At 42.3% G+C, this 27,003-nt stretch overlaps 1 protein-coding gene across 6 annotated transcripts in view; it reads left to right on the top strand.

Moving 5' to 3' along the window:
• NAALADL2 (N-acetylated alpha-linked acidic dipeptidase like 2) overlaps positions 1-27,003 on the top strand; it is a 706,416-nt gene that overhangs the window by 540,093 nt on the left and 139,320 nt on the right. Inside the window, exon 11 of one of the 6 annotated variants that reach the window (XM_081953462.1) lies at positions 23,986-25,829. The exons of the other annotated variants lie outside the window; for them this stretch is intronic. Coding sequence (XP_081809588.1) covers positions 23,986-24,177 — 192 coding nt within the window. The 3' untranslated portion in view covers positions 24,178-25,829. Of the gene's footprint in view, positions 1-23,985; positions 25,830-27,003 lie in introns of those variants that run through there. 6 annotated transcript variants of the gene reach the window in all.

Raw genomic sequence — 27,003 nt, 5'->3', positions numbered from 1 at the left:
GAATGTGCTTAAGAATGGCAATTTCTTTACCTTTATACAATGATTTGGATGAGGGAATAAATGGGGAACTCATCAAATTTGCAGATGATACCAAGCTGGCAGGAATAGCCAACACTCCAGAAGATAGGCTTAAGATACAGAAGGATCTTGACAAACTTGAACATTGGGCACTATCTAATAAAATGAAATTCAATGGTGAAAAGAGTAAGGTTCCACATTTAGGCAACAAAAATGAAATGCACAGGTACAGTATACCTTGCTCAGTAGTAGTAACTGTGAGAGGGATCTTGGAGTCCTAGTGGACAACCATTTAAATATGAGCCAGCAGTGTGCAGCAGCTGCCAAAAAAGCCAACACAGTTCTAGGCTGCATCAACAGAGGGATAGAATCAAGATCACGTGAAGTGTTAATATCACTTTATAATGCCTTGGTAAGGCCACGCTTGGAATACTGCATTCAGTTCTGGTCGCCATCTTGGCTCCGCCTCTCATAGGGAACCAGGGAGCAAAGCATTCAAAGTTTCCATAAGGCTTTTAAAACAGCTCAGGAATCACTTCTTACAATTGTGATGTAAATCTTTCTCATAGTTAGTACAAGTGGGTAATTCAACGTTTTACCCTCTCACTCCATTCCGAGATTGAGAGATAGTTCAAATGCCACTTTAACTGAGGGGGGTAAAAAAAACCCTCCAATCTTGCAACTTCAAATAGATTGAATCCACAACTTGCAAATAGCTGTTGGTCATCCATTAAATGGTGTTAAAAGAGATTAGGGCAAACTTCTCACCTCCAGCACTTCACTGCAACTTCTAATTGATTATTTCTTTCCGGAATCTATTTGGCGAAGGCACAAGCAGCCAACAGCTATGCCATGCACCCCCCTTTCGCTCCCCGGCTCCTGGGGTGAGACTGGAAACCCCCTGATGGCTGCCGCCGCTTCTGGGGACTCTAGCAAGCCGCCCTATGGCAGGTGGTCCCTCCAAGACCCCCTGTGCTCCCTAAAGGAGCCCACCGGAGAGACGAGCAGCAGACGGCAATGCCCGTCGCCTCCAGGGACCGGAAGTGATCTCCTCTGACTGTGTTTCTATGTTCCAGCATAACTCTGGAACACGTCAAGCAATTTCAACCAAACTTGGTACACAGATGATTTACTCTCTGGAAACAAATACTGTGGGGGTAAGACACCCCTAAAATCTCTCGGGGTGTGTGTTCTGCTAAGATACAGCCTGTTGTGCTTCTACTGTACTGCTGTAAAATGGCTTCTACTGTACAGCACAATGGAGTTGCCATGGTAATGGCTTCATAGTACTCCACAAGGGGGCTCCCTCTGGTGAGGGGGAAAATCCAACATTAGAAATTACGTTTGGTCCAGACATTTTCCCGCTATAAATAAATACCCGGGCAACGCTGGGTTATCGGCTAGTAAACTATATAAAAAGAACTGCATGTCTGTTATTATAGTCTTCATTGTTATAGTCTTCCATAAGCTAATGAAGGATCTGGCTTTCAAAATAACCAATAGTTTTCCTCAAAGATTATTTTTCTCCTGTCCATTTATAACAGTGTTTAGTTCCTAAGGTGACATACTTTGTTCTGCCTTAGTAGGACAGGTAAATCAAGAGTGCAGCTGCTATTAGTTTGTTTTTAGAAAATACTATGCTTTGCAACCTCTAAAAATGAAGATGGATTTCCCCCATGGTACCTTTGTTATTTATTAATGCATTTAAGATGAAGATGAAGAATTTTATAGCAGCTGTCCAAATTCTAACGATGTAAGGTTTTCAGGACATTTATTTTTACCATCCAAACAATAAAAGTTGTTTTCCATATCTTCTGTCAAACGTAAGTGCTGTTCCTGCTAAAACAAGGCCTAAAATTTCACTACCATTATATTCCAGGATTAATAGCAAATTCTCTAATGTCAGAAGATCATAAGTTTTAAAAATCAGAAATCAGCATTTTAAGAATCCTATTCAAAGGGAGGAAGATTAGATTAAAAATACTTGGAAGAATTTTGATTATCGGTGATGACATCCTTTTCAGAGGGAATCCAGAATGATTTCTATTTGTTATGAAATACCTGGCTCTTTTTAAAAGTAACTTTACAACTTCCTGTGCTATTCATACCCTTCGCTTCCAAAAAGCTATGTATGTTTTATTGTCACCTAAGGATCTAACAACCTGAGGAGTCCTGGGTGAACCTAGAAGCTTCCTTGTTTTCTTGCAGACGTTTCAGTACCCAAACTAGGTAACATCATCAGTGCTAAATGTCTTTGGAGATTCTCATCATCCAGGTCACGGTTGTCCCAAAGGTGCTTTTTCAAGAGGCAACTGGACTTTCTTGTTTTTCTTTTGAAGACGTTTCGCTTCTCATCCAAGAAGCTTCTTCAAACTTTGGGATCATCAGTGCTAGTCAAGGATCTAACACAGGGGTGGGATCCTACTGGTTTAACAACCAGTTCACTGAGCATGTGCTTTGCACGGGTGTGCTTGCTTCACTCGCGCATGTGCCAGGGCTTGCGCTATGCATGCATACGCGGTTCGGATAATACTTCAAATCTGGATTGCTGCTTGGGAAGGAAAACAGCTGAGGCACAGCAAACTACTCTGCCACGTGACTCAGCTAAGAAGATAAAGGTAGATAAAGTGTAGGGGTAGACGGGCGGGGGGCCCACTTGCTCGTGATCTTCGGAGCTACAGCTTTGCCCGAACCAGTCCAAACTAGTAGAATCCCACCCTTGATCTAACAACGATCAACAGTCAGTTTACCCCCCCCCCCAAAAAAAAGCAAAATGTCTTTTTAAATATAAAATGTGCTATATTTGTTACATTATTTAAATTCTTCAGTCGTATCCAATTGTGAAAAAGTTTTCTTTGTGACAAAACAATGAATTAACACCTGACGCAGCTAGGTACTGGGTTAATCCATTTTGAGTGTTTATGGAATACACTGAACCACAAATTAACCAAATAGTTTGGTTTGCACTATACACTAAACGAGAGAAAACCTAATGAAGTTTAACACTCCCCATGTCTAGCTTAGTTTGTGAAAGTAGCTGTTACGTCCATAGCTGACCTAGTTAATGCTTTATGTGAACATAGACCATGCATTAGAAGGAGTTGGGAATATTAACTAGGAGAGATAAAGTTGGAATAGTGGGAGAAGAAGAGTTGGATGTGCCTACTCAAGAATTATTTAGGAATATTATTTACCTTGGTTGCAAATCACCCAACAGTTTTAAATGCATGAGCAAAAATAGCTGACTCTTAGGGGCAGTGCTTATCTCCATTCCTTAGCCAAGGGAGCCAGCATGATCTAAAGACATTTCTTTGGTCATGTGGCTAGCATGACTAAACAGCAAGGCTCATGGAATGCTATTACCTCCCCACCAAAGTGATACCTATTTATCTACTTGCATTTGCATGCTTTTGAAATGCTAGGTGTGCAGGAGCTGGAGCAAGTAATGGGAACTCACCCTGTTGGGTGGCACTTGGGTCTTGAACCTGGGCTGCCAGCTTTCCAGTTAACAAGCTTAGCTTCTTTAACCACTGAGCCATAATGGCTCAGCGGTTAAAGATGCTGAGCTTGTCAACTGGAAAGCTGGCAGCCTAGGCAAGCTAATAGCCTGCCCTATTCATTTAATTTATGGGGGTCACATGGTAAGATGCTGAACCTGCACGCCACTGTGGTTGGCAATTCCTGTAAGTAAATAAACTGTGTAAGAACAGGAAGGAGTCTTCCCCAATTACCTACTGGCATTCAGGCATCCTAGGGGTAAGATAACACCATCCGAAAAAAATCCTTCCCCAGCTGCTTCGGTGATCCCTGGCTAAAACGTGCCATACACTAAATAAATAAATTAATTTAATTTAATAGTCACCACAAAAATGTCCATGGTCTCTCTGTCTGTCTCTCTCCCTCCTTCTCCCTCTATCTCTCTCTGTCTTTCCTCTCTCTTTCTGTTGTTATATACATAGGTTTATTGTGTACTAAAGCATTCTACAATGGTCAAAGCAATTTGGCAGTAGATAAAAGTCAATAGGTGTGCTAGACTTAGACCTCTTGTGGTCATGCACAGTGAAGCTAAGCTGGGGCGATGGCTGGCATGCCTGCAGAGAGGGCTCTGTGTGCCACCTGTGGCACGTGTGCCATAGATTTGCCAACACGGGCCTATGTGGATTGCTTTTAGTTTGAAGGCAACTGATATATATATATGTGTGTGTGTGTGTGTGTGTGTGTGTGTGTGTTGTATTTGTACTGATAAATAATAATAATTAATAATAATTTGAATTTATTAGCCGCTCCCTTTCCAAGTAGGACTCGGGGCGGCGTACAATGGAGCATATAAAACATAGAAGATGTATCAAAACACATAAACGTACATACATACAAAACACACATACACGGAGGAGGTAACCAATTACATCATTTAGACAGTTAAAAATCAGCATTAAAATACCCCAATTGTAGGAAACCCAATATGCAGTTAAAAATTTTAAAAGACAATTTAAAAAACAGTAGGAGGAATAAGAGAGATTACGATTGCGATTGAGCCAGGCCAGATAATTGAAAGAGGTGGGTCTTCAGCTGTACACGGAAGGAGCGGAGATCGGAAGTAATCCTGATGTCACGGGGGAGGTCATTCCACAGGGCTGGGCCCATCACAGAGAAGGCTCTGCTCCTGGGTGTCGCCCCCCGGCACTGTTTGGCGGACGGCACCCGGAGAAGTCCCTCTCTGTGTGAGCGAATTGGTCGTAGGGATGTGTGGGGCAGGATGCGATCCTGCATGTAACTAGGCCCTGTGCCATGAAGCGCTTTAAAGATCATAATCAAAACCTTGAAACGCACTCGGTAGACCACAGGAAGCCAGTGCAGCTCGCGCAGGAGAGGTGTTACAGGGGAGTATCTAGTCCTCCCCATAATCACCCGCGCGGCCGCGTTCTGGACCAACTGTAGTCTCCGAGTGCATCTCAAGGGAAGCCCCATGTAGAGAGCATTGCAGTAATCCAGGCGAGACGTCACTAGCGCATGGGTGACTGTGCGTAGGGCATCCCGGTCCAATAAGGGGCGCAATTGGCGCATCAGGCGGACCTGATGGAACGCCCCCCTTGCCACGGCTGTTACATGGTCATCCATGGACAGCCGGGCATCTAGGAGGACGCCCAAATTGCGCACCTGTTCCATGGGGGCTAGTTGGACGCCCCCGATGGCCAGAGATGGAAGCACCTGGTTGAACCGGGAGGCCGGAAGCCACAGCCACTCCGTCTTGGAAGGGTTGAGTTTTAGTCGGTTGCCATCCATCCAGACCCGTACGGCCTCCAGACACCGGGACATCATTTCGACGGCCTCATTGGGGTGGTTCGGGGTGGAAATGTATAGCTGAGTATCATCAGCATACAGATGATATCCCACCCCAAAACCACGGATGATCTCGCCCAGCGGTTTCATATATGTGTTGAACAGGAGAGGCGAGAGCACCGATCCCTGTGGCACTCCACATGTGAGTGGCCTCCGGGTCGAACTCTGCTCCCCTGCCAACACACGTTGCGTCCGATCAGAGAGGTAGGAGCCAAACCACCGTAAAACGGTGCCCCTGACTCCCAGCCCCTCTAGCTGGTGCAACAGGATACCATGGTCGATGGTATCGAACGCCGCCGAGAGATCTAATAGGACCAGGATAGAGGAACAACCCCTATCTCTGGCCCTCCAGAGATCATCAACCAATGCGACCAAGGCCGTCTCCGTGCTGTGCCCGGGTCGGAAGCCGGACTGGCGCGGGTCTAGATAATCATTTTCCTCCAGGTGACATGGGAACTGCTGTGCCACCACATTCTCTACAACCTTCGCTAAAAAAGGAAGGTTGGAGACTGGACGATAATTGACTAGGTCCGTTGGGTCCAGGGAAGGCTTCTTGAGCAGGGGCCTCACCACCGCCTCTTTCAAGGCGGCCGGTAGAGACCCCTCACCCAACGAGGCGTTCACCAGGCCCAGGAGCCAGTCGCGCGTAACCTCCCAGGATGCCAGTACAAGCCAGGAGGGACACGGGTCCAATAAACATGTGGTGGGTCGCAGACGTCCAAGCAACCTGTCCAAATCCTCGATGGCAACCGAGTCAAACTCCTCCCAAAGCGGTCCCTCAAGACTCGCCACGGGCGTCTCTACTGAACCACTGAAAGGGGCCCATCCCCTCCGGATTTGAGCGACTTTGTCCTGTAGATATTTCCCAAACTCCTCTGCTCTGCCCTGTAATGGGGCTTCCGGTGGTCTCTCAAACAAGAGGGAGCGGGTCACCCGAAACAGGGCGGCAGGGCGGTTATCTGCAGACGCAATAAGAGCGGCACAATGTTGACGTTTGGCCGCTCTTAATGCCACGAGGTACGTCTTCAAATAGGCTCGTGCCTGTGCTCGGTCAAATTCGGAACGGGAGGATCTCCAACGACTCTCTAGGCGTCTCTTGTGGCGTTTCATCACCCTTAGCTCCTCAGTAAACCAAGGTGCCAGGGTGGTTCGTCGCCGCAGGAGAGGCCGCAAAGGCGCCACCCGGTCTAGGGCCCCGGTAGTCGCACTATTATAATAAATAAAGGGAGACTAGTATAGATCTATTTCGAGCTAATTAGCTCTCATCAGCTAGCCATACCCTTACTGGGATTCGAACCTGGGCTGTATTATATCTTAGGCAGAAGTCTTAGCCACTAAGCCACAGGCTCGCCTCCTTATCAGTTGAGCCAGGGAAATAGGTATGTATTTGTGTTACAACCCCTGGTATGCCTAAATATGGAAGGAAGGTCACTACTCCCTCATTTCTGTCCTTCGGTTTATCACAGAAGACCATGCAGGCAGAAAACCATATTTTTATTTTTAATATTGCCTTTTTATACATATACACAAAAACATATATATATATATATATATATATATATATATATATATATATATATATATATATATATATATATATATATATATATATATATATATATATATATATATATATATATATATATATATATATATATATATATATATATATATATATAGGCAACATTAAAAATAAAAATATGGTTTTCTGCCTGCATGGTCTTCTGTGATAAGCCGAAGGACAGAAATGAGGGAGTAGTGACCTTCCTTCCATATTTAGGCATACCAGGGGTTGTAACACAAATACATACCTATTTCCCTGGCTCAACTGATAAGGAGGCGAGCCTGTGGCTTAGTGGCTAAGACTTCTGCCTAAGATATAATACAGCCCAGGTTCGAATCCCAGTAAGGGTATGGTTAGCTGATGAGAGCTAATTAGCTCGAAATAGATCTATACTAGTCTCCCTTTATTTATTTATCAGTACAAATACAACACACACACACACACACATACACACACAGATTTTCACGGGTGTAGGTATGCTGGTTTTGTTGTATTCGGATTGAGATTGTCAATCTTACACGGGAAAAGACCCGAATACAACAAAATATATATCAGATGTGGAGCTCTCGCCTCACATTCAGGAGATTCATTTATCTACTGAACAAAACTCCGCATTGGCGACAGGAAGGGCATCCAGCCAGGGGTGGGTTGCGGTAGTCACTTCTGCTGGTTTGTTTGTGGCTGCCCCATGCCGCACTAGATGCACACTGTGCACACATGCACAGTCAATAAAAATTGCTTTGCGCATGTGCAGAAGCAAAAAACAATACAGCGCCGCCCGGAGAATGGGTTCAAGGGTATGGCAGGCCTGGGTCGAATATATATATTCGTATATATGTGTGCCTATCTCTGTTTGTGCCTGTACATGTGCATGTTTTTAGGCACCTTCATAGCCCTTTTGTTTCAGCACTTCCAGTTTCCCATGTGGTTCCTTGGGAAAATAACTGCCTATCCCTGTTTTAAACAAACCATAAACCTGTCCGTCAACTTGAACGTTTTCCTGAATGCTATTTTGTCTTTTACTGGACCAGCCAATGGATTATGAACAGAACCACAGCAGTCACAGCAAATACGGGGCAGCAAATCTTTACTGCCAGCGATAATGTTGCTTCATTGGTTACTTTCATCCAATGATACTCATACCTAACCTAGACCTGGATTGCAACAATCTAAGAAACTAATATATGGTATCAAAGAGCCGCTTTCCTTTGGGCACCAGCTAGTGGCCATCTGGATTTTTGGCAACTGAGGTCTGGTAGCACTAAACACACATGAAATAAGACTCATATACACAAAAATCCCAAATGTCTGAGTACACGGACACAGGATTGCTGAATACTTTTAATTATTAAAAAGTTTGAATTTTCTCATGACTTCTGAGCGAGGGACTAAAACCTTGAAGTGAAAATTGACATGGTGCACTGCAGATTGGAAATTTTCTGTTTGAACATACTTTTAAAAGGCAGAGAAGAAAAGCCACAAGGGAACATACACTGTCACTTCTAGCAGCACGTAATAACTGTCAGCTTTGAAAAGTAATGAATATGAAAAACAGCAGGTAATTGTAGTTATACAGACCTTCATGAAGATCATGACTATTCCAGCAATTCAGTCTCTCTGCCACTCCTCCCGAATATATTGCTAAAATGAAATCAGGATTATTGTCCCCCCCCCCCTTCCAACATTAATGGCAAGATTCTAATGAAATATAACAACAGTGCAATCTCATCTTGAAAACCAAATGATGGACATTGCTTCATCATCACTACCTTTAGGTCTGATTTTGGCCATGTTATTAAGACTCTAAGTAGAAAATGAACAAGCCAACTCAAGATATTGCTGAGCTATCTTTAGATAGGCACTAACAGAGTTGGAAGTGATCTTGGAGGTCATCTAGTCCAACCCCCTGCCCACGCAGGAGTCCTGTACTAGGGATTCGAACCACTAAACTGCCAACCTTTCTGATTAACAAGCTCAGTGTTTTACCCACTCAGCCACCTAGTCAGATCAAGAGGGGATTTTTTTTAATCCTCTTGCTGTTTTTTCTCCCTACACATTTGCCTTTTCTTCCTCAGAGCAAACCTGTGTTCAAACTGTCCAAAGAGCTGCTGATTCTATTCTACAGAGGAATTATTGAGTCTGTCATCTGCACCTCCATAACTGTCTGGTTTGGTTCTGCAACCCAACAAGACAAACACAGACTTCAGAGGATAATCAGATCTGCAGAAAAAACAATTGCTTCCAACCTGCTTTCCATTGAGGACCTGCACGAGTCAAAAAGAGGGCTGTGAAAATATCTACAGACCCCTCACATTCTGGACATAAATTGTTTCAGCTTCTAACCTCAAAACAACGCTATAGGTCACTGCACACCAGAACAACTAGACACAAGGACAGGGTTTTTTTCCTGAATGCCATCTAAACAACTAATCCCCACAACACTGTCAAACTATCTACTAAGACTGTATTACTACTACTCTTCTCTTCCTTCCTAGTACCTATGTCTTTCCTAGTACTTATTTCTTTCCACTTTTGACTATAACCATGTTGCTTGTATTTTTAAAATTTATATTGTTTTATTTGTTTCCTAGTATAATTTGATTGCTTATTAATAAACCTATGACTATTACTAAGTGTTGTATTTTATGATTCTTGATGAATGTAAATCTATTTTATTTTTCTTTATGTACACTGAGAGTATATGCACCAAAGACTTTTGTGCCCAATCACACTTGGCCAATAAAGAATTCTATTCTATTCTATTCTAGTCTAGTCTAGTCTAGTCTAGTCTAGTCTAGTCTATTCAGCAAATAGCTAATTAAATGCAGACTACCAGCTGTTTGGTAGACTAATTATATATTATACATTTGGCTGGGAAGGTTTTGCAGTTTGCAGAATTCAGCCAAAACCCTCTGGACTGGATCTTTTAAATCTCAAATGATGATTTTTGTACTATGGACTATGACTGTTCAGTGCACTCAAAAAATGAACAAAGGGTTTAGCAAAGACTTTCCTTGAAACCTTCAGCCACATCCTTTTTTCTCCTCCCTCCAAAACGCACGGGGTTCCAAGCATTGAGTTAAACATATGAAGTGCCATCCCAGCAAGACCTACTGGATAAGTGCTGGCTGGTGCCAATTCACAACCAGCAAGCCAGTTAAACAAAACAGCACTATTGTTAGACTCCGTGAATCACGAGTTTCGTCGCCCGCTCCTAAATTTAGAAGTCATTTCAGAGCGCTCCAAATGGAGAGGAAAGACGCAAAGAAAGCTTGCTATGACGACTAAAGGTCCATCATTAAAACAAGCTCCATCATATTACTTTTCTTCCCTCTCCCTACCCTCGTGTCCTTTTCAGAATTTCACTGAAAGAATCACTGCCAGTTCCTAGATTTAGAAAAACACCACAGGATGAAAGAAAAACCAGGGGCCACCTATGAGTCGGCTGCCACAACCTCTATGGAAGTTTTGCTGCCCTGTGGCTAATCTTTCTTTTGAGAGCTGGGCCTTTTCTTTCTCTGAATAAAGACAGGCTGAATGCAGCCACAGCACCAATAATAGGCAGTAAACAATGTTTAGCCGTGGGACAAAATTGGATGCATCTGACCAGAGGTCCCTCTCACAGCAGAGTTCTACTCCTTCAAATACATAGGTGGCAATTGACCTAAATTGCTAACTGATTTTATTTGGAATTACCTGTAGACTTTGTTCTCTTTTTATTTTTTTTGTCCAGCCCGAACAATTTTCTCTGTAAAATTCTGAAAAGTGCCACCATTTTCTTCCTAAAAGACGTTCCTAGCTATTCTTGGTCTATCAGAAGCATCAGAGTAATTTGTAGATGGGTTTTCTTTATTTAAAGGATGCAGTGGCTAAGAGGCTAAGCTTGTTGATCAGAAAGGTCAGCAGTTCGGTGGTTCAAATCCCCAGCGCCCGGGTAATGGAGTGAGCTCCCGTTACTTGTCCCAGCTTCTGCCAACCTAGCAGTTCAAAAGCATGTAAAAAATGCAAGTAGAAAAATAGGGATCACCTTTGGTGGGAAGGTAACAGGGTTCGTTGTGCCTTCGGCATTTAGTTGTGCCAGGCACATGACCACAGAGTCTCTTCGGACGGCGCTGGCTCTTTGGCTTTGAAATGAAGATGAGCACCACCCCCTAGAGTCGGGAACAACTAGCACATATATGTTCGAGGGAAACCTTTACCTTTACCTTTCTTTATTTAAAACGCTGGAGCTCAGCTCTCTTAAGCCCGAGCTAAGTCACAAATCAGGAGTGCAAAAGTGAATGACTTTCTTTTGGCCAAAAATGTTCTTTTTAATTTAGGTGGCACCCAAGGGCTACACCCGAAGACTGCAGCTGGTTCAGAATGCGGCCTCGCGGGCAGTCTCGGGAGTCGCTAGATACTCCCACGTAACACCTCTCCTGCGCAGGCTGCACTGGCTACCTGTAGCTTTTCGGGTGCGTTTCAAGGTGTCGATTATCATCTTCAAAGTGCTCCATGGCACAGGGCCTAGTTATTTGCGGGATCGTATCCTGCCCCATACATCCCTTCGGCCGATTCGCTCACACAGAGAGGGACTCCTCCGGGTGCCGTCCACTAGGCTGTGCCAGCGGGCGACGCCCAGGGGAAGGGCCTTCTCTGTGATGGGCCCGACCCTCTGGAATGACCTTCCCCCTGATATTAGAACAACCACGGACCTCCGCTCCTTCCGTAAGAAGCTCAAAACCCACCTGTTTAATCTAGCCGGCTTGGCCTAATTCCAGCTCTCCCACCCCAGCCTGTATTTTTAAATTTTGGTCTTAGGCTTAGTTTTTAATTTTTATAAATTTGTACAGGGGTTTAAAGTTTAATTCGTTTTTAACTATATTTATGATTGTTTGTAAGGTTTTTTAATTCGGTACCTGTACACCGCCCCGAGTCCCTTCGGGAAGAGGGGGCGGTCTAGAAATCAAATAAATAAATAAATAAATAAATAAATACAGAAGGCCAAAGCTTTTGGTGATTGGGGGGAGGGGGGATAATGGAAGGAACAGACAGTTTTCTAAAAATGTGGAGAATCCTGTCGCTTAATTTTTCCAAAGAGATTAAAGAGGTAATATACTGTATAGTAGTTATCACCTACAGTATAAAGCCTTGCATGGTACAGAACTGGTTTACCTGTGACACCATCTGCTTTCAGGAAGGTCCCCCATCTCCCACTGCCTATTCAGTAAAAAAAAAAAAAATGTCATCTTATAGGATCCAGGTGACTTACCTTCTTGATGATGACTTGGTTGTTCAGTTGTTGAGTCATCGGCATTCCTGTAGTGACCGGAGTCACAGCTGGCCTGGTCTGAGGTGTGAGACTGTGGACAAAGCCACTCCTCGCAGAGTGAAAATAGAATAGAATAGAATTCTTTGTTGGCCAAGTGTGATTGCACACACAAGGAATTTGTCTTTGGTGCATAGGCTCTCAGTGTACACAAAAAGACAAGATACATTTGTCAAGAATCATAAGGTACAGCACTTAATGATAGTCCTAGGATACAAATAAGCAATCAGGAAAGAATATCAATATAAATCGTAAGGATACAAGCAACAAAGTTACAATCCTGATACTGTACATAGTGGGTGGGGCCTAATTAGCATCCTGCACCATGGCCTGTTTCCAGCCTTCCCGACTTTCCGGTTGAACCCAAATTGCAATTAAAGAGATTAGAACCTGGCTCTTTCTCTTAAGATTTGGGTTCACAATGAATACAATCCCTAACTGATGAGCTATAGAAGATTTCAATCCGAATCCAATTCTGTTGTATTCTTTTAAAGTTTTTAATGACATCTCTTGTTTTACAATACAATACAATACAATAGTAGAGTTGGAAGGGACCTTGGAGGTCTTCTAGTCCAACCCCCTGCCTAGGCAGGAAACCCTATACCGTTTCAGACAAATGGCTATCCAACATCTTCTTAAAGACTTCCAGTGTTGGGGCATTCACAACTTCTGGAGGCAATCTGTTCCACTGATTAATTGTTCTCACTGTCAGGAAATTTCTCCTCAGTTCTAAGTTGCTTCTCTCCTTGATTAGTTTCCACCCATTGCTTCTTGTTCTACCCTCAGGTGCTTTGGAGAATAATTTGACTCCCTCTTCTTTGTGGCAACCCCTGAGATATTGGAACACTGCTATCATGTCTCCCCTAGTCCTTCTTTCTCTTAAGCTAAACATACCCAGTTCCTGCAACCGTTCTTCATATGTTTTAGTCTCCAGTCCCCTAATCATCTTTGTTGCTCTTCTCTGCACTCTTTCTAGAGTCTCCACATCTTTTTTAAATCTTGGCGACCAGAACTGAATGCAGTATTCCAAGTGTGGCCTTACCAAGGCATTATAAAGTGGTATTAACACTTCACGTGATCTTGATTCTATCCCTCTGTTGATGCAGCCTAGAACTGTGTTGGCTTTTTTGGCAGCTGCTGCACACTGCTGGCTCATATTTAAATGGTTGTCCACTAGAACTCCAAGATCCCTCTCACAGTTACTACTATTGAGCATGGTACCACCTATACTGTACATGTGCATTCTGTTTTTGTTGCCTAGATGTAGAACCTTACTCTTTTCACCATTGAATTTCATTTTATTAGATAGTGCCCAATGTTCAAATTTGTCAAGATCCTTCTGTATCTTAAGCCTATCTTTTTGTGTTGAATCTCTCTCTCTCTCCCCTCCACCCATTTTTTTTTCTTTTGTACTATATGTTATCCAAAGTCACCTAGTCTAGTTGGATGGTCATCCTTAATTAAATGAGATGAAATGGGTAAAAACCAACACGTCTTGGGTTATAGAGATCCATTACATATTCTGAGCTCTTAAGCAAATTGTCAGATATCTCTGAATTTGGAAAAATGTAAAAAATAAACAAACTTTAGGGCACAGATTTCTATAGAAGCGTTGGCTTCTTTGCCTACTAGAGGCAAATCATCTATGTATTTGTTACTTCATTATTGTATTCAAGAAGAGACTAATCTATCTGAGTGGGGTCTGTGAGTCTTCTGTCGAGTAAGCCACTTCCTGAAAAGCTGAGATTTACTGCTAGGTCCTGCTGTGAAGTTTGACAATATGAGTACCTTAAATCTCAGTAAAGCCTAACACGTCACTCCCAATCTTCTTACACCCCACAGGCTCACTCTTATTTATTCTTATTTACTGCAGACTTTTTAATATGTAATGGAGAGAATTAATTCAAGCAATTTTACAGAAACTTCAGATGTTGTCATCTTTCTACAGTGAACAATTCATGTTTTAGTTCTCTTCCGTGATCCATTCATCTAAGCAGAAATTACCTGCAGCGAGAATAGCAAGCCTGTCTAAAGATATCTCATGCGGTATTCACCATGCTTCCTGCCCATACGGGGAGGCGTGGGGGAAGCATCAATAAAAATACAGCAAAATAAGTTTAAAATAAAGTCCCAGTTTCCAGTGGTATCTGTGAATCCAAAATGGACCTCAAAAAGCTTTTGGATTCCAGGTGAATCCCATATACCTCATCGGTAACAGCAGGGTTGTATTTTGTTGGCCAAAGTTAAGAAAGAAAGAAAGAAAGAAAGAAAGAAAGAAAGAAAGAAAGAAAGAAAGAAAGAAAGAAAGAAAGAAAGAAAGAAAGAGGGAAGAGAGATATGTATTTAAATGCTTCATGATAATAACATGAGTAAAATAATATTCATAGTCAGAAGACCACATTAAATGATAATTTAAAAAATTAAACTGGCAAAATATTGTGAGAAGATTAAATCTCTCATCTCTCTAACATATTCTGATGACTTTATTAGCAGATGAAAAAACTATATTTTGTATAAGTTGAATCATTGTGCTCACTCAAGATTGTCTACTAGCTTTTGGCCCTGGCTGGACAAAGGCCAAGCTAATGCAGAGATCTATAGAATTAGAAATCCAGAAAACTGGGGGGGGGAGAGGGGGGAGAGAGAGAGGGAGGGATGGAGGGAAAGAGAGAGGGGGGGGGAGAGAATGAATCCAGTTACAATAACAGCTTTTTGGTTTTTTTTTCTGATTTGATATCTCAGACAGATTGAAATAGCTAAATATAGATGAGCTATGGCAGGGCTGCCACAAAGAAGAGGAGGGTCAATTTATTTTCCAAAACACTAGAGGGCAGGACAAGAAATAATGGATGGAAACTAATCAAGGAGAGAAGCAACCTAGAATTTAAGGAGAAACTTCCTAACAGTGTGGACAATTAACCAGTGGAACAGAAGTTGTAGATGCTTCATCACTAGAGGTTTTTAAGAAGAGATTGAACCTATTTGAAATGATATGGGGTCTCCTGCTTGAGCAAGGGGTTGGACTAGAAGACCTTCAAAGTCCCTTCCAGCTCTTTTCTAATTGATTGTTTAACCAGATGCTGACTCGAAAGGGGGGTGTAAGAAAAATGTACAGCTTTGTCCTAGTAGAAGAGCTTTACTAAGTCCTCTCCTCCTTCTCCCAGCAATATTCATGCATGCTAATTAACTTTACAATTAGCAAATAGTTCAGGCCACCCAGATTAATTTTCCCTTTGTTGCCTATTGGTTGATAGAAGTGATGTAATTTCCTAAAATGTCTCTAAATACTTTCCCATTGCATGTAGATATTGCTTAATTGTCTGTAAGAGGATAGAACCTGTAGCCTGGTATTTTATATCTATTAGATCTTATATGGCTAGGTCTTATAATTTACATACAAAATTTTATTCCACCTTAGTATAAATGTAAATTTCAATACACAAGGATATATGTTTTTTTTAAAAAAAAAAACTTAGAATAATGGAATTTATGGATTTAGATTATATAGATTAATTTTGTGGATTTTACAAATTAGTGTTCATAATTTTCTTTTTCATGTCCTTCTCCCTCCCATTTATTAGGAATGCTTGAATAGGAAAGGAAAATGGGTTCTTTCAGTCCATACCACTGTTGATATTTAGCATTTTCATTACAATCAATGCAACTTTTAATTTAAAGAATGCTTCCTAGTTGTACATTTTTGACATTTTCATAATCCAGAAAATGTCCAGATGTTTTACCTCTCACCTGTAAATGCTTATTCCCACTACAATCATTACTCTAGGTATATGGTAATTTTGCAACCTGTTCTATTTCAACTTGTTAATTAGCATGCTCTTTTCAGCATAGAAAATTTGTTTTACGTTTCCCATCTCCAGATTATTATTTTTTTGTATTTTCATTCAGTACAGTGACATCAAGTTATAGGAATTGTTTAATTCTTATGGGTGGTGCTGTTAAGATGCTGGGATTGTCAGCTGGAAAGCTGACAGCCCGGGTTCAAGACCCAAGTGTCATGCAACGAGATGAGTTCCCATTCTTGCCCCAGCTCCTTTTCACCTAGCAATCTGAAAGCATGTAAATGTGAGTAGATAAATAGGTACTACTTCAGTGGGAAAGATGACTGCATTCTGTACTTTCATGCTGGCCACTTGATGTGTCTTTCAGACAACACTAACTCCTTAGACTGAGAATCGAAGATGACCACTGCTCCTTGAGTTGGTCACAACTGGAGAGAGGAAACCTTTAACCTTTTAAAAAATTATTTAAAAGAAGTTTTGAAAAATAGCAATAGCACTTAGACTTGTATACCACTTCATAGTGCTTCACAGCCCTCTTTTAAGTGGTTTTGCAGGGTCAACATATTGCCCCCAACAATCTGGGTGCTCATTTATCCAACCTCAGAAGGATGCAAGGCTGAGTCGACCTTGAGCCCATCAAAATTGAACTGCTGACAGTCTGCGGAATTAGTCTGCAATATTGCACTCTAACCACTGTGCCACCAAATGAGTCATAATATTATGTAGATTGGTACTTGAAGAGCAGGGACAGTGTGGCAGATCAAAAAACATGAAATTCTGATGCCTAATATAGATAGATAGATAGATAGATAGATAGATAGATAGATAGATAGATAGATAGATGATAGATAGATAGATAGATAGATAGATAGATAGATAGATAGATAGATAGATAGATATAGATATAGATATAGATATAGATATAGATATAGATATAGATAGATGATAGATAGATAGATGATAGATAGATAGATGATAGATAGATAGATAGATAGATAGATAGATAGATAGATAGATAGATAGATAGATAGATAGATAGATGTTTTGTCAAGGCACCTGATATGCCCAAATATGGGAGGGAGCATACTGTTTCCATTTTGCCTTTCAGCTCCACCCTAGGGGCCTCCCAGGCCAAAACCATTTTTATTACATTTTTTGCTGATAAAAGGTGCCTTGACCAAACATCTAATCATTCCCCTGGCTCAGCTGATAAGGGAAGAGAGCTTGTGGCTTCAAGGTTATTATAACTGCTTATACATGTAAAATAGCCTACGTTCAAATCCCAGTAAGGGTATGGCTAGCTGATGAGAACTAAATAGCTTGAAATACATCTATACTAGTCTCCCTTCATTTATTTATCAGCAAAAAAATATTACACACACACACACACACACACAGAGATCCATACCGTGTTTCCCCAAGATTACAACATGTCCTGATAATAAGGCCATGCCATATTTTTTCTGTGGGCAAAAATATACGTCCTCCCCCAATAATAAGCCCCCTGGACAACCCCCCCCCCTCCAGCCAGGCAGAGGGCCACTCATAAACCTAGCAATATCCTGAAGGCACAAAGTCGCAGGAACCGGGAGGAGGGGGGCAAAGGCTCTCACATTGCTTGATGCCTTTGGGATACTGCTAGGTTGGTGGGTGGCACTGTGCCCAGCTGCAGCGGGGGGTTGCCGGGCAGCTGCTCTCATGAGAAGCCACCTGGCAATGCCCCTTTCCAGCCGGGCAGAGTGCCACTCATGACCCAGTAATATCCCAAAGGTGCTAAGCCACGTGGCGTTCTGCCTGGCTGGAAAGAGAGGTTGCACGAGCACTTGTTCTGCCTCCAGACGACTTGCTTCCCAGACTCACCATGCCCAGCTCTCCCTGCAGGGCAGGGCCAGGGTGGTGCCGCCACTGCTGTGGCCCCACTGCTGCCGCCATGCTCCGAGCATAACCAGCTTCCAAACTCCAGAGATCTGCTGCCAAGTCTTCTGGCAGTGGCCACTCTTGGACTATGCTCTATGGTTGCGGGCTGGCTGTTGGAAGACTCTGGTGGGACAGAGAGTCTTCCCGCAGCCAGCCCACAATCATAGAGTGTAGCCCCAGAGCAGCTGCTGCTGGAAGACTTGGCAGCGGATCTCCGGAGTTTGGAAGCTGGTTATGCTTGGAGCATGGCGGCGGCAGCAGGGTCACGGCAACGGTGGCGCCCTGCCCAGTCCTGCAGGGAGAGCTAGGCATGGTGAGGCTGGGAGGCAAGTGAGCTGGAGGCAGAACAAGTGCTCGTGCAACCTATCTTTCCAGCCGGGCAGAGCGCCACGCGGCTTAGCCTCTGTGGGATATTACTGCGTCAGTGAGTGGCGCTCTGCACAGCTAGAAAGGGGGGTTGCCGGGTGGCTGCATACATACATACATACGTACATACATACATACATACATACATACATACACACATATATACACACACACACATGCACATACAAATAAATATATATATATATATATACCTGTGCGGAAGCAGAGAAGCCTTTAAACTCCAATAAAGAGCTCAGGCAGGTGGGTGGGCCCTCCGGAGCACCATACCGGGACGGTATCCGGTGCTCCGGGCTGGGGTGTGCGCTCTGTACTGGGGCTTACTGCCTGCAACCCACCACTGATGTGTGTGTGTGTGTGTGTGTGTGTGTGTGTGTGTGTATTCCCTATGAACATTTTTTTGATTTTTATGTTTAAGGTTCAATTAGGTTTTCTGCCATCTGTTAAACCCGCCTCCTAATCGAACTGGGGAAATCAGGGCATGACAAGGGGATTGCGTTCAATTGTCTCCTCTTAATTGTTTGGATAATGAGAATACGGTGTGACATTAAAATTCAGTTTAATCAGTTGTCATGCAGAGACTTTCAGTAAGGAGGAATTTAAATAAGAAGGTACTTGGAATGTTGGGGTCCAAGGTATTCTTATGAGCTTACACGAATTAACTTGACAATGTAACTGTTCTCTTCTGGATCCCTGTGACAAGCATTATCATCTCCAGGAGCAGATAGGAATATGCAATAGATTAGCATAATAAAACAGATTTAGATACTTATATTTCCTGATATCATAAAATAAACTCAGGCCTAAAATCTTTCCAGAAACTATAAATACGCTCAGGGTCTAATTCACTTTTAATCTTTGAAGTGTGTTAAAGTTTGTGTTTGTTAGCATCTGTTCTCGCTTTACTCCAGGTAACAGTATTCAGCTTGCAATTTGCAATAATTGCAAATTTCTTCTCATATGTATTGGCGGATTGGTGAAAGCAGGTATGAAAATAATCTTCAAACTGAGTTGAATGTAAGCCAAATCTGAAGGCTGTTTCATATGATGTGGCTGGAGCAGGTTCCTTCAGGGACTACTGTCAGTATGCTCGTCGGTGCACTGTGCGTGCATGCGTAGAAGCAAAAAACAACTGATTCGGGGACGTGGTAGGTCTGGGTCACTGCCGGTTCCGGGGACTCAGGCTGCCAAACCACTACCGATTGCCAAACCGGTCCAAACTGGCAGGAAGCCACCACTGGGCTGGAGCAAGAGAAGTACCGGTAGTCCTCAATATACAACCATTTGTTTAGCAGTCACTCAAAGTTACAGTGTGTGATCATCATTGACAACTTTCCTAGCTGGCTTTTGATGGTGGAAAGCTGGATTTACTTGATTAGCGTGTAATTCCCAAAACAATTGCTGTGCTTCACTTAACAACTATGGAAAAAAAGATTGTAAAATGAGGCACTATTCACTTAACAATCACCTTACTTAGCAATGGCAATTCTGGTTCAAATGGTAGTCTTAAATTGAGGACTACCAGTATACCTTCCAAACCGTGAACAGTTGTAATTGTAATCTACTTTGCATTGGATACATCCCACTATAAAAGTAAGCCTTAAGAAGGTTTAGATAAACTAGAACCAAGACTTTTACAAGTCCAGAAATGATCCTGAGTTCTTTTGTGGCCTGCCAGATTGGGACGGTGAGGAGGTTGGGGAGGAACATGGGCCGGTCCTGGAGTCTGGGGAAGGCTCTGATGAGGACTCTGCATTGGAGGCAGAGATGGGGCCAGGGCCATCTGACAGTTATCAGCTGCCTTCGGAGTCAGACATCAGTGAGGCAGACGAACAGCTGGAGCCTCTTCCCAGTGTGTGCATGCGCAGAGTTGCCAGACAAAGGGAACAGCTAAGGAACAAAGGTCGACTTGGGAGGAGACCACAGGTAGACAGTGAATGGCCCTCCCATAGGGGATAAAAGAGGAGCGAAAGGGGAGGGGTGTTTGCAGGAGACTATTAGTTCATTCCTGCATTCTTGCCAAGTATTGCGGCGTCTGAAAGATATCGGCCTGGCCACTCTCCAAGCCTGATAAAGGCTGGTAATTGTGAACTATCTTGAAAGACTGTGGCCCAGGACTTTGCTGGAGAGGAATTCACTGTAAATTAAATAAAAGGGGTTTATCGGGACAAGGACTCGACTTTGTGCTCCTGGGAAAGCCTAGGTCAGAACAAGTTCAAAGATATGTAAGATATTTCCAGATTTGACATTCAAAATTAGGAACAGAAATTTGTTCCTAGTCATTGAAAGATGATTCATTTTTTTCTGTCCATACGGTGGTCCTTTAGAACAGGGATGTCCAAACATGGTAACTTTAAGGCTTGTGGACTTCAACTTCCAGAATTACACAGCCAGCCAAGGTTGGATAGCCCTACTTTAAAAGTATTCTAGGGGCAGCTCCAGGAAAGGATCATATTGAATGGCACTTGCCCATTGCGGAAATAATGCTTGAATCAGCATTATGCTCAGGGCCAAATGCATTCCCAAATTGTAATTGATCATTTAAGATCTGCTTTGGGTTTGCCACAGAAGCTGACCTACGGTTTGAGCATATGGTCTTGCTCGAAAATTGTATCAGTAAGAAGTCTTTGAAGGTTATCAGTCTAAACTGTGAGTTAATCACAGTTCTGAAATCCCATGCTAAGCTTTTAGCAAATTTCTAAGGTTTGCACCAACTTCTCATAAAAAGAATATCTGTGATGATGGAAGAAGCATTTCCTGGAATACTTTCTCCTACTTTGCTATACATAAACAGCTCGTATTGTTTATTGTTTACCAACATGTTGGTGCTTCAGTTCTATTCTGAAGTCTTTTTTTTCCTTTTGGAAATAACAATGCAATGTCCCTAAATCATTGGATGTTCAGACGGTGAATGGGATAACTTCACAATGCTTTGAAGACCATCTGTCAGATCCATGGATCTGCCATTCTTTGGTGGACAAAGAGTGGGGGTTGGATTTGATACATTTTGTTCTTTCTCCTTTCTATGTATCTTAAGTATCCTATGCCTTGCCTGTTTGTCTAATTTTTCGCCTGATTTATAACCGTTGAAAATCCTCACCCTTAGGGGATGCAAGGTGAGGGGGAAGCCATGTGGATTGCAACTCCGGAAGATGATCCTGAGAATCTCTACTTATCTGTTTCTCAGAGAGCCAGTACATCTTCATTCCTGCGGATTGGTGGGAATCCACATCGGACAGTTTACAAATTTACAATAGTAAAGTTGGAAGGGACCTTGGAGGTCTTCTAGTCCAACCCCCTGCCTAGGCAGGAAATCCTATACCGTTTCAGACAAATAGCGATCCAACATCTTCTTAAAGACTTTGGGTTGGGAAGGGTTGGGAAGGGTTCCTAAATTCCTTTATCATAGATTGTATAGCCTAAGGGTCCCAGAGCCTGCTTTGAATGTTGACTTGCTTTTACCCCTTTTCAATTAAAAAAAAATCCTTTTGAAATACCAAGATTTCAAGAGTAAGGTAGAATAAGAATAAAGTAAGAGAAAGTAAGAATAAGGGCTTTTCTTTTCTTTTTTTGAGGGAGAGACAATGCTTCTTGAATCACAATTGAAGACTTCTATATGAAGCCCTCCTTCCTTCTAGCCATTAGGAATTTGGGCAAAGCAGCAGTGCTGTTTTTCTAATGTCTTGGGGATTGGAATGAGATTGGAGAATATTCATGGATTTTGAATAACTGTGAGGACTCTGCAAGTCTTCTGCCTGGCCTTCTCTGCTGTGGCTCTTGCTCTTTGCAACATTTTACCCTTTGAAGTGAGATCATCCCCCACCCTTCTGACCTTCTGTATGGGCCTGTAGACCTGGCTCTGCCAGATGGTTTGGGCCCCCAATGGAAGAGCATCACACTGGAGGAGGTTGATGAATTAAGAGGCAATCCCATCTCCTCTCTGCGCATCGGTTCTCTCCCTCCCCATCTTTTAAACTATCACTTTAATTATAGTTTTCTACAATCTTTGATCGTCATTTGATTTATATCATTTTAAAAATATTTATCTTTTTACAGTTTTAATGATTTTAATCAGAGGTGGGTTCCTACTGGTTCGGACCGGTTCGACCGAACCAGTAGTGTTATGGCGGCCTGGGTCGCTGGAACCGGCAGTGACCCAGGCCTGCCACACCCCTGAACCATTTCCCCGGCCATCGCTATTGTTGCCCCCATCTTGGTTTTGAGTTCTGCGCATGCACAAAACAATTTTAATTGAACTGCGCATGCACATGAGTGTGCGCACGAGCAAACCAGCAGTAAAATTGCACAGAATCCATTCCTGATTTTAATACTGTAAGCTGCCCAGAATCGCTTTGAAACAAGGTTGGTGGCAAATAAATAATAAATCTATGATAACATCCAAGAAGTTATCACTAGTCTTGAAACCTTAAATGATCAGAGAGAGAAATTTCTCCTTGCCATATTAACTGGCTAAAAGCAATTTCAAAGAGCAGTGAATGAAAGGCAAGCTCAAGTAGAGCCAGTCCTAGACTTACAACAGTTTGTTTGGTGACCGATCAAAGTTACTATGGCACTGAGAAAAGTGACTTATGACCATTTTTCACACTTATGACCATTGCAGCATCCCATGCAGTGCTGGAATTCATTTTTTTTACTACTGGTTCTGTGTGCGTGGCTTGGTGGGCGTGGCGTGGCTTGGTGGGTGTGGCTTGGCTTGGTGGGTGTGGCTTGGTGGGCGTAGTGTGGCTTGGTGGGTGTGGCGTGGCTTGGTGGGCATGGCTTGGTGGGTGTGGCTTGGCTTGGTGGGCGTGGCTTGGTGGACGTGGCTTGGTGGACGTGGCTTGGTGGGCGTGGTGTGGCTTGGTGGGCGTGGTGTGGCTTGGTGGGTGTGGTGTGGCTTGGTGGGCGTGGCTTGGTGGGCATGAGAGGGGAAGGATATTGCAAAATCTCTATTCCCACCCCACTCTGGGGTCAGCCATAGGTGGCATTTGTTAGTTCTCCGAAGTACTCAAAATTTCTGCTACCAGTTCTCCAGAAACTGTCAGAACCTGCTGGATTTCACCTCTGATCCCATGGTTATGTGATCAAACTTCAAATGCTTGGAAACTGGTTCATGTTTATGATGGTTGCGTTGTCCCAGGGGTGATGTGATCAACTTTTGTGACCTTCTGCCCAGCAAAGTCAATGCCTGATTTACTAACAGATTTACTAACCACTTAACAACTGCAATGGTTCACTTAACAACTGTGTCAAGGAAAGTCATAAAATTGGACAAAACTCACTGAACAGATGTCTCACTTAGCAACATCAATTTGTGGTTGTAAATCAAGGACTACTTGTAACAGCTAGCCAGCTAGAGGCTCCCATTTTTGTGACAAGACCAGAAAGGAATTATTCTCTGATGTAAGCATTATTCTCCAAACTACACACAACAAACTTTGTGTGTATTGTTAATATGTGAAGGTGACCTCCTGGTGAAGTTTTTAAGCTCCAGAAATTACATTGCAGTACTTCATATCAGATTTTTTAGATTAAGTGCCACATTATATATATAAAAAAACAAATAAAAAAGAAACGGTGCACTTCATTTGGCCCTGATGGTTGCTTCGGTTCAAAAACTTTCATTATTTTTGCTTTTGCTTCTATACCTTTAGAAACCAAAACAAGGAACATCAAGAGAGGCTGCGTATTCTTTGCTTCCGCTTGCAAATCTAATCTTGTGTCTTATAAATGACAAAATGGGAAAAATAAATGGAATATTTCAAGTAAAAAAAAAAAGACGAAGAAGAAGAAGGGTCCTGCAGCCTAGTCAATTTCATTCACATACACTTGGGAGGATCAGATAAGGAAAAGAAGATCTGACTACAGTTACACAGATCAGAGAAGTTATTTTATAGACTTTACCCCTGTAGATATAAATGTCAGCAACTATAAAATTTGCTGCTTGTTAAAGTTAAAATATAAAGGAAGGTTAAAAATACCAGTAAACAAGCCAACAAAAAGACTTTGTGTCTATTGGAACAATGTCTCTAGTAAAATTGGGATGACTGATGGAGTCACGTAAATATCTCCTATGAGAAATGGCAGAATTTGCCATTTACAACATGGATCTGTGTATGCGGGTGGATTCCTTCCCTTTATAAAGCCATGGATTGGTTAAACATTAGGAATAAAACAACATGTCACCACATCAAATATTGGAAGAGAAAAAAAAAATGAAGGCAGTTGGCAATACCAATGGAAAATCCAAATAGCTAAACAGTTCCTGTCTGTCCTCGTGAAAGTTAAGCAGGGTCGGGTGTGATTAATATGTCAGGGATATCCACAGCTGCAGAATGAAGTAGGAAGTCAAACACTGTTAGAGTTTGCAGCAATCCAACCAGCACACAAGTAAAGAATTCAGCAGGATTCGTTTATAGAAGAAACTTCTTTATATACAGTAATTTAAAGCATGACGCATGTATACAATACCCATGCAGCAGAAGCCAGAACCAGAGCTCAGAATGCAGAAGTGGAGAATCAATATAATAAGAGAAACAATGCAAGGACAAACCAACTCTTTTATACGTAACAGTCAAGCTAAGCCACGCCCGGGCTCCAAACTGTGTGAGTCACCAAACAGTCCCCATTGGCTGAACTGTTGCCATGTCTATTCCGATTCATGAACTCTTATACACTGACAAACACATGTCCCTAAAGGTCAATGACAAGTCACTCCTGTACCCTGCCAATAGGGTGTGCAGTGGTGTCTGTGTTACTCACTAGAAATTGAGCTCAACTTCTTTTAAAGTCTTCCCCTATAGCTAAGAAATCATTCTATTTGCTTTTATAAGTCCTTCCTCATATAAGAGGACAATTAATTAATGGGAAGGTCAGAATTAAATTGTTGATGTGCTTATTCTATTCCCTAAAATATATCACACTAAGCGATGCTTGTTGAATTGTGGTTCATAATTGGCTTGGTTGACATAATACACTAAATCATAAAATCTCAGTTATAAATCAAACTAGCTGAGAGCATACTAGATGTATGCATCCTATTATACTGGACCAATCAGGCTCTCATTATCTAATTATAGTTAATGAGACATTGATGATAATATAATATAATACATAGTGTAACAAATATGATGTCTACTATACTATGATACGAAATAACATAATATATTATGAATAGTAACACAATTCTGAGCTAATTATAGACATTTTGTTTGTTTTTGCCTTCAAATCATTGTTACGTCCTGGAGAGTGCCTTGACAAGTCTATGTAGCAACATTTTTAGAAGTGATTGGCCATTTCCCAGGGCTAAGAAGGAATGATTGTCCCAAAGGCAGCCAGCTGGCTTTAATGTCTAAAGCAGAACTTTTAGTCCAGTGTAGTTAACCCCTGTAACAAACTGACTTGCAGATGCACCTCCTATTTTCAGGTGCTTCTGAGTCTTTCATTTTTATTCTAGATCTTTCATTTTGCAGGAACTTTGTTTTGTTTCAATGTGATTTCACAAGTGTATGCATATCATTAGCAATAAATGCCTGCCCACAAACAAAACCTTATATGTGTGTGAGTGTGTGTGTATGCATGTATGTCTTCTGCCAACCCAGCAGTTCAAAAGCATGTAAAAATGCAAGTAGAAAAATAGGGACCACCTTTGGTGGGAAGGTAACAGCCTTTGGCATTTAGTCATGCTGGCCACATGACCACAGAGATATCTTTGGACAGTGCTGGCTCTTCCACTGTGAAATGGACATGAGCATTGCCCCCTAGAGTTGGGAACGACTAGCACATATGTGTGAAGGAAACCTTTACCTAATGTATGTATGTACCTACACACACGCGCACACATACATACATACATACATACATACATACATACATATACACACACACACTTATAAGAAAAGTGCAGAAAGTACACTAGAAAAAGTGCAGAAAAGAACAACTAGGATGATTAGGGGACTGGAGGCTAAAACCTATGAAGAATGGTTACAGGAACTGGGCATGGCTAGCCTAGTGAAGGACCATGGGAGACATGATAGCAGTGTTCCAATATTTGAAGGGCTGCCACAGAGAGGAGAGGGTCCAGATATTTTCCAAATGTCCCGAAGGCCAGACAAGGAATAATGGATGGAAACTGATCAAGGAGACATTCAACCTAGAAATAAGGAGGAATTTTCTGACAGTGAGAAACAATCAACCAATGGAACAGCTTGCCTTTGAAGATTGTGGGAGCTTCATCACTGGAGGCTTTCAAGAAGACATTGGACTGCCATTTGTCAGAAATAGCTTAGGGTCCCCTACTTGGGCGGGGGTGGTGGGACTAGATGACCTACAATGTTCCTTCCAATTATGTTAATATGTAATCTGTAAGAATATTACACCTTGTTATGTTTGTTTGTGGATCAATTCTTTGTAGCATTGTCACACTCTTTGTGAATCTAGGGCTCCCCCCCCCATTTGCTAACACCTGACATTCAGCCAATGCGAGAGTGGACATGCAGGTAAATGACTGTGAATTGTAGTTCTACCTGTGTGGAAAGCCTCACCAGAAAGGGATCTTATTATAATCACATTGAAAGAGTCTAACATTAAATGGCTCCTCTCATTCAGTCTCAAAGATGGGCCTCTTTTTCATAATGTAATATGATCACATTATGACACTTTTTCATCCAGGC

This window comes from Natrix helvetica, assembly GCF_964273705.1.
Source record: "Natrix helvetica genome assembly, chromosome: 5".
NCBI lineage: Eukaryota > Metazoa > Chordata > Lepidosauria > Squamata > Natricidae > Natrix > Natrix helvetica.
Note: the sequence above shows the minus strand (reverse complement) of the source record. Positions and strands in the feature narration are given on the sequence as shown.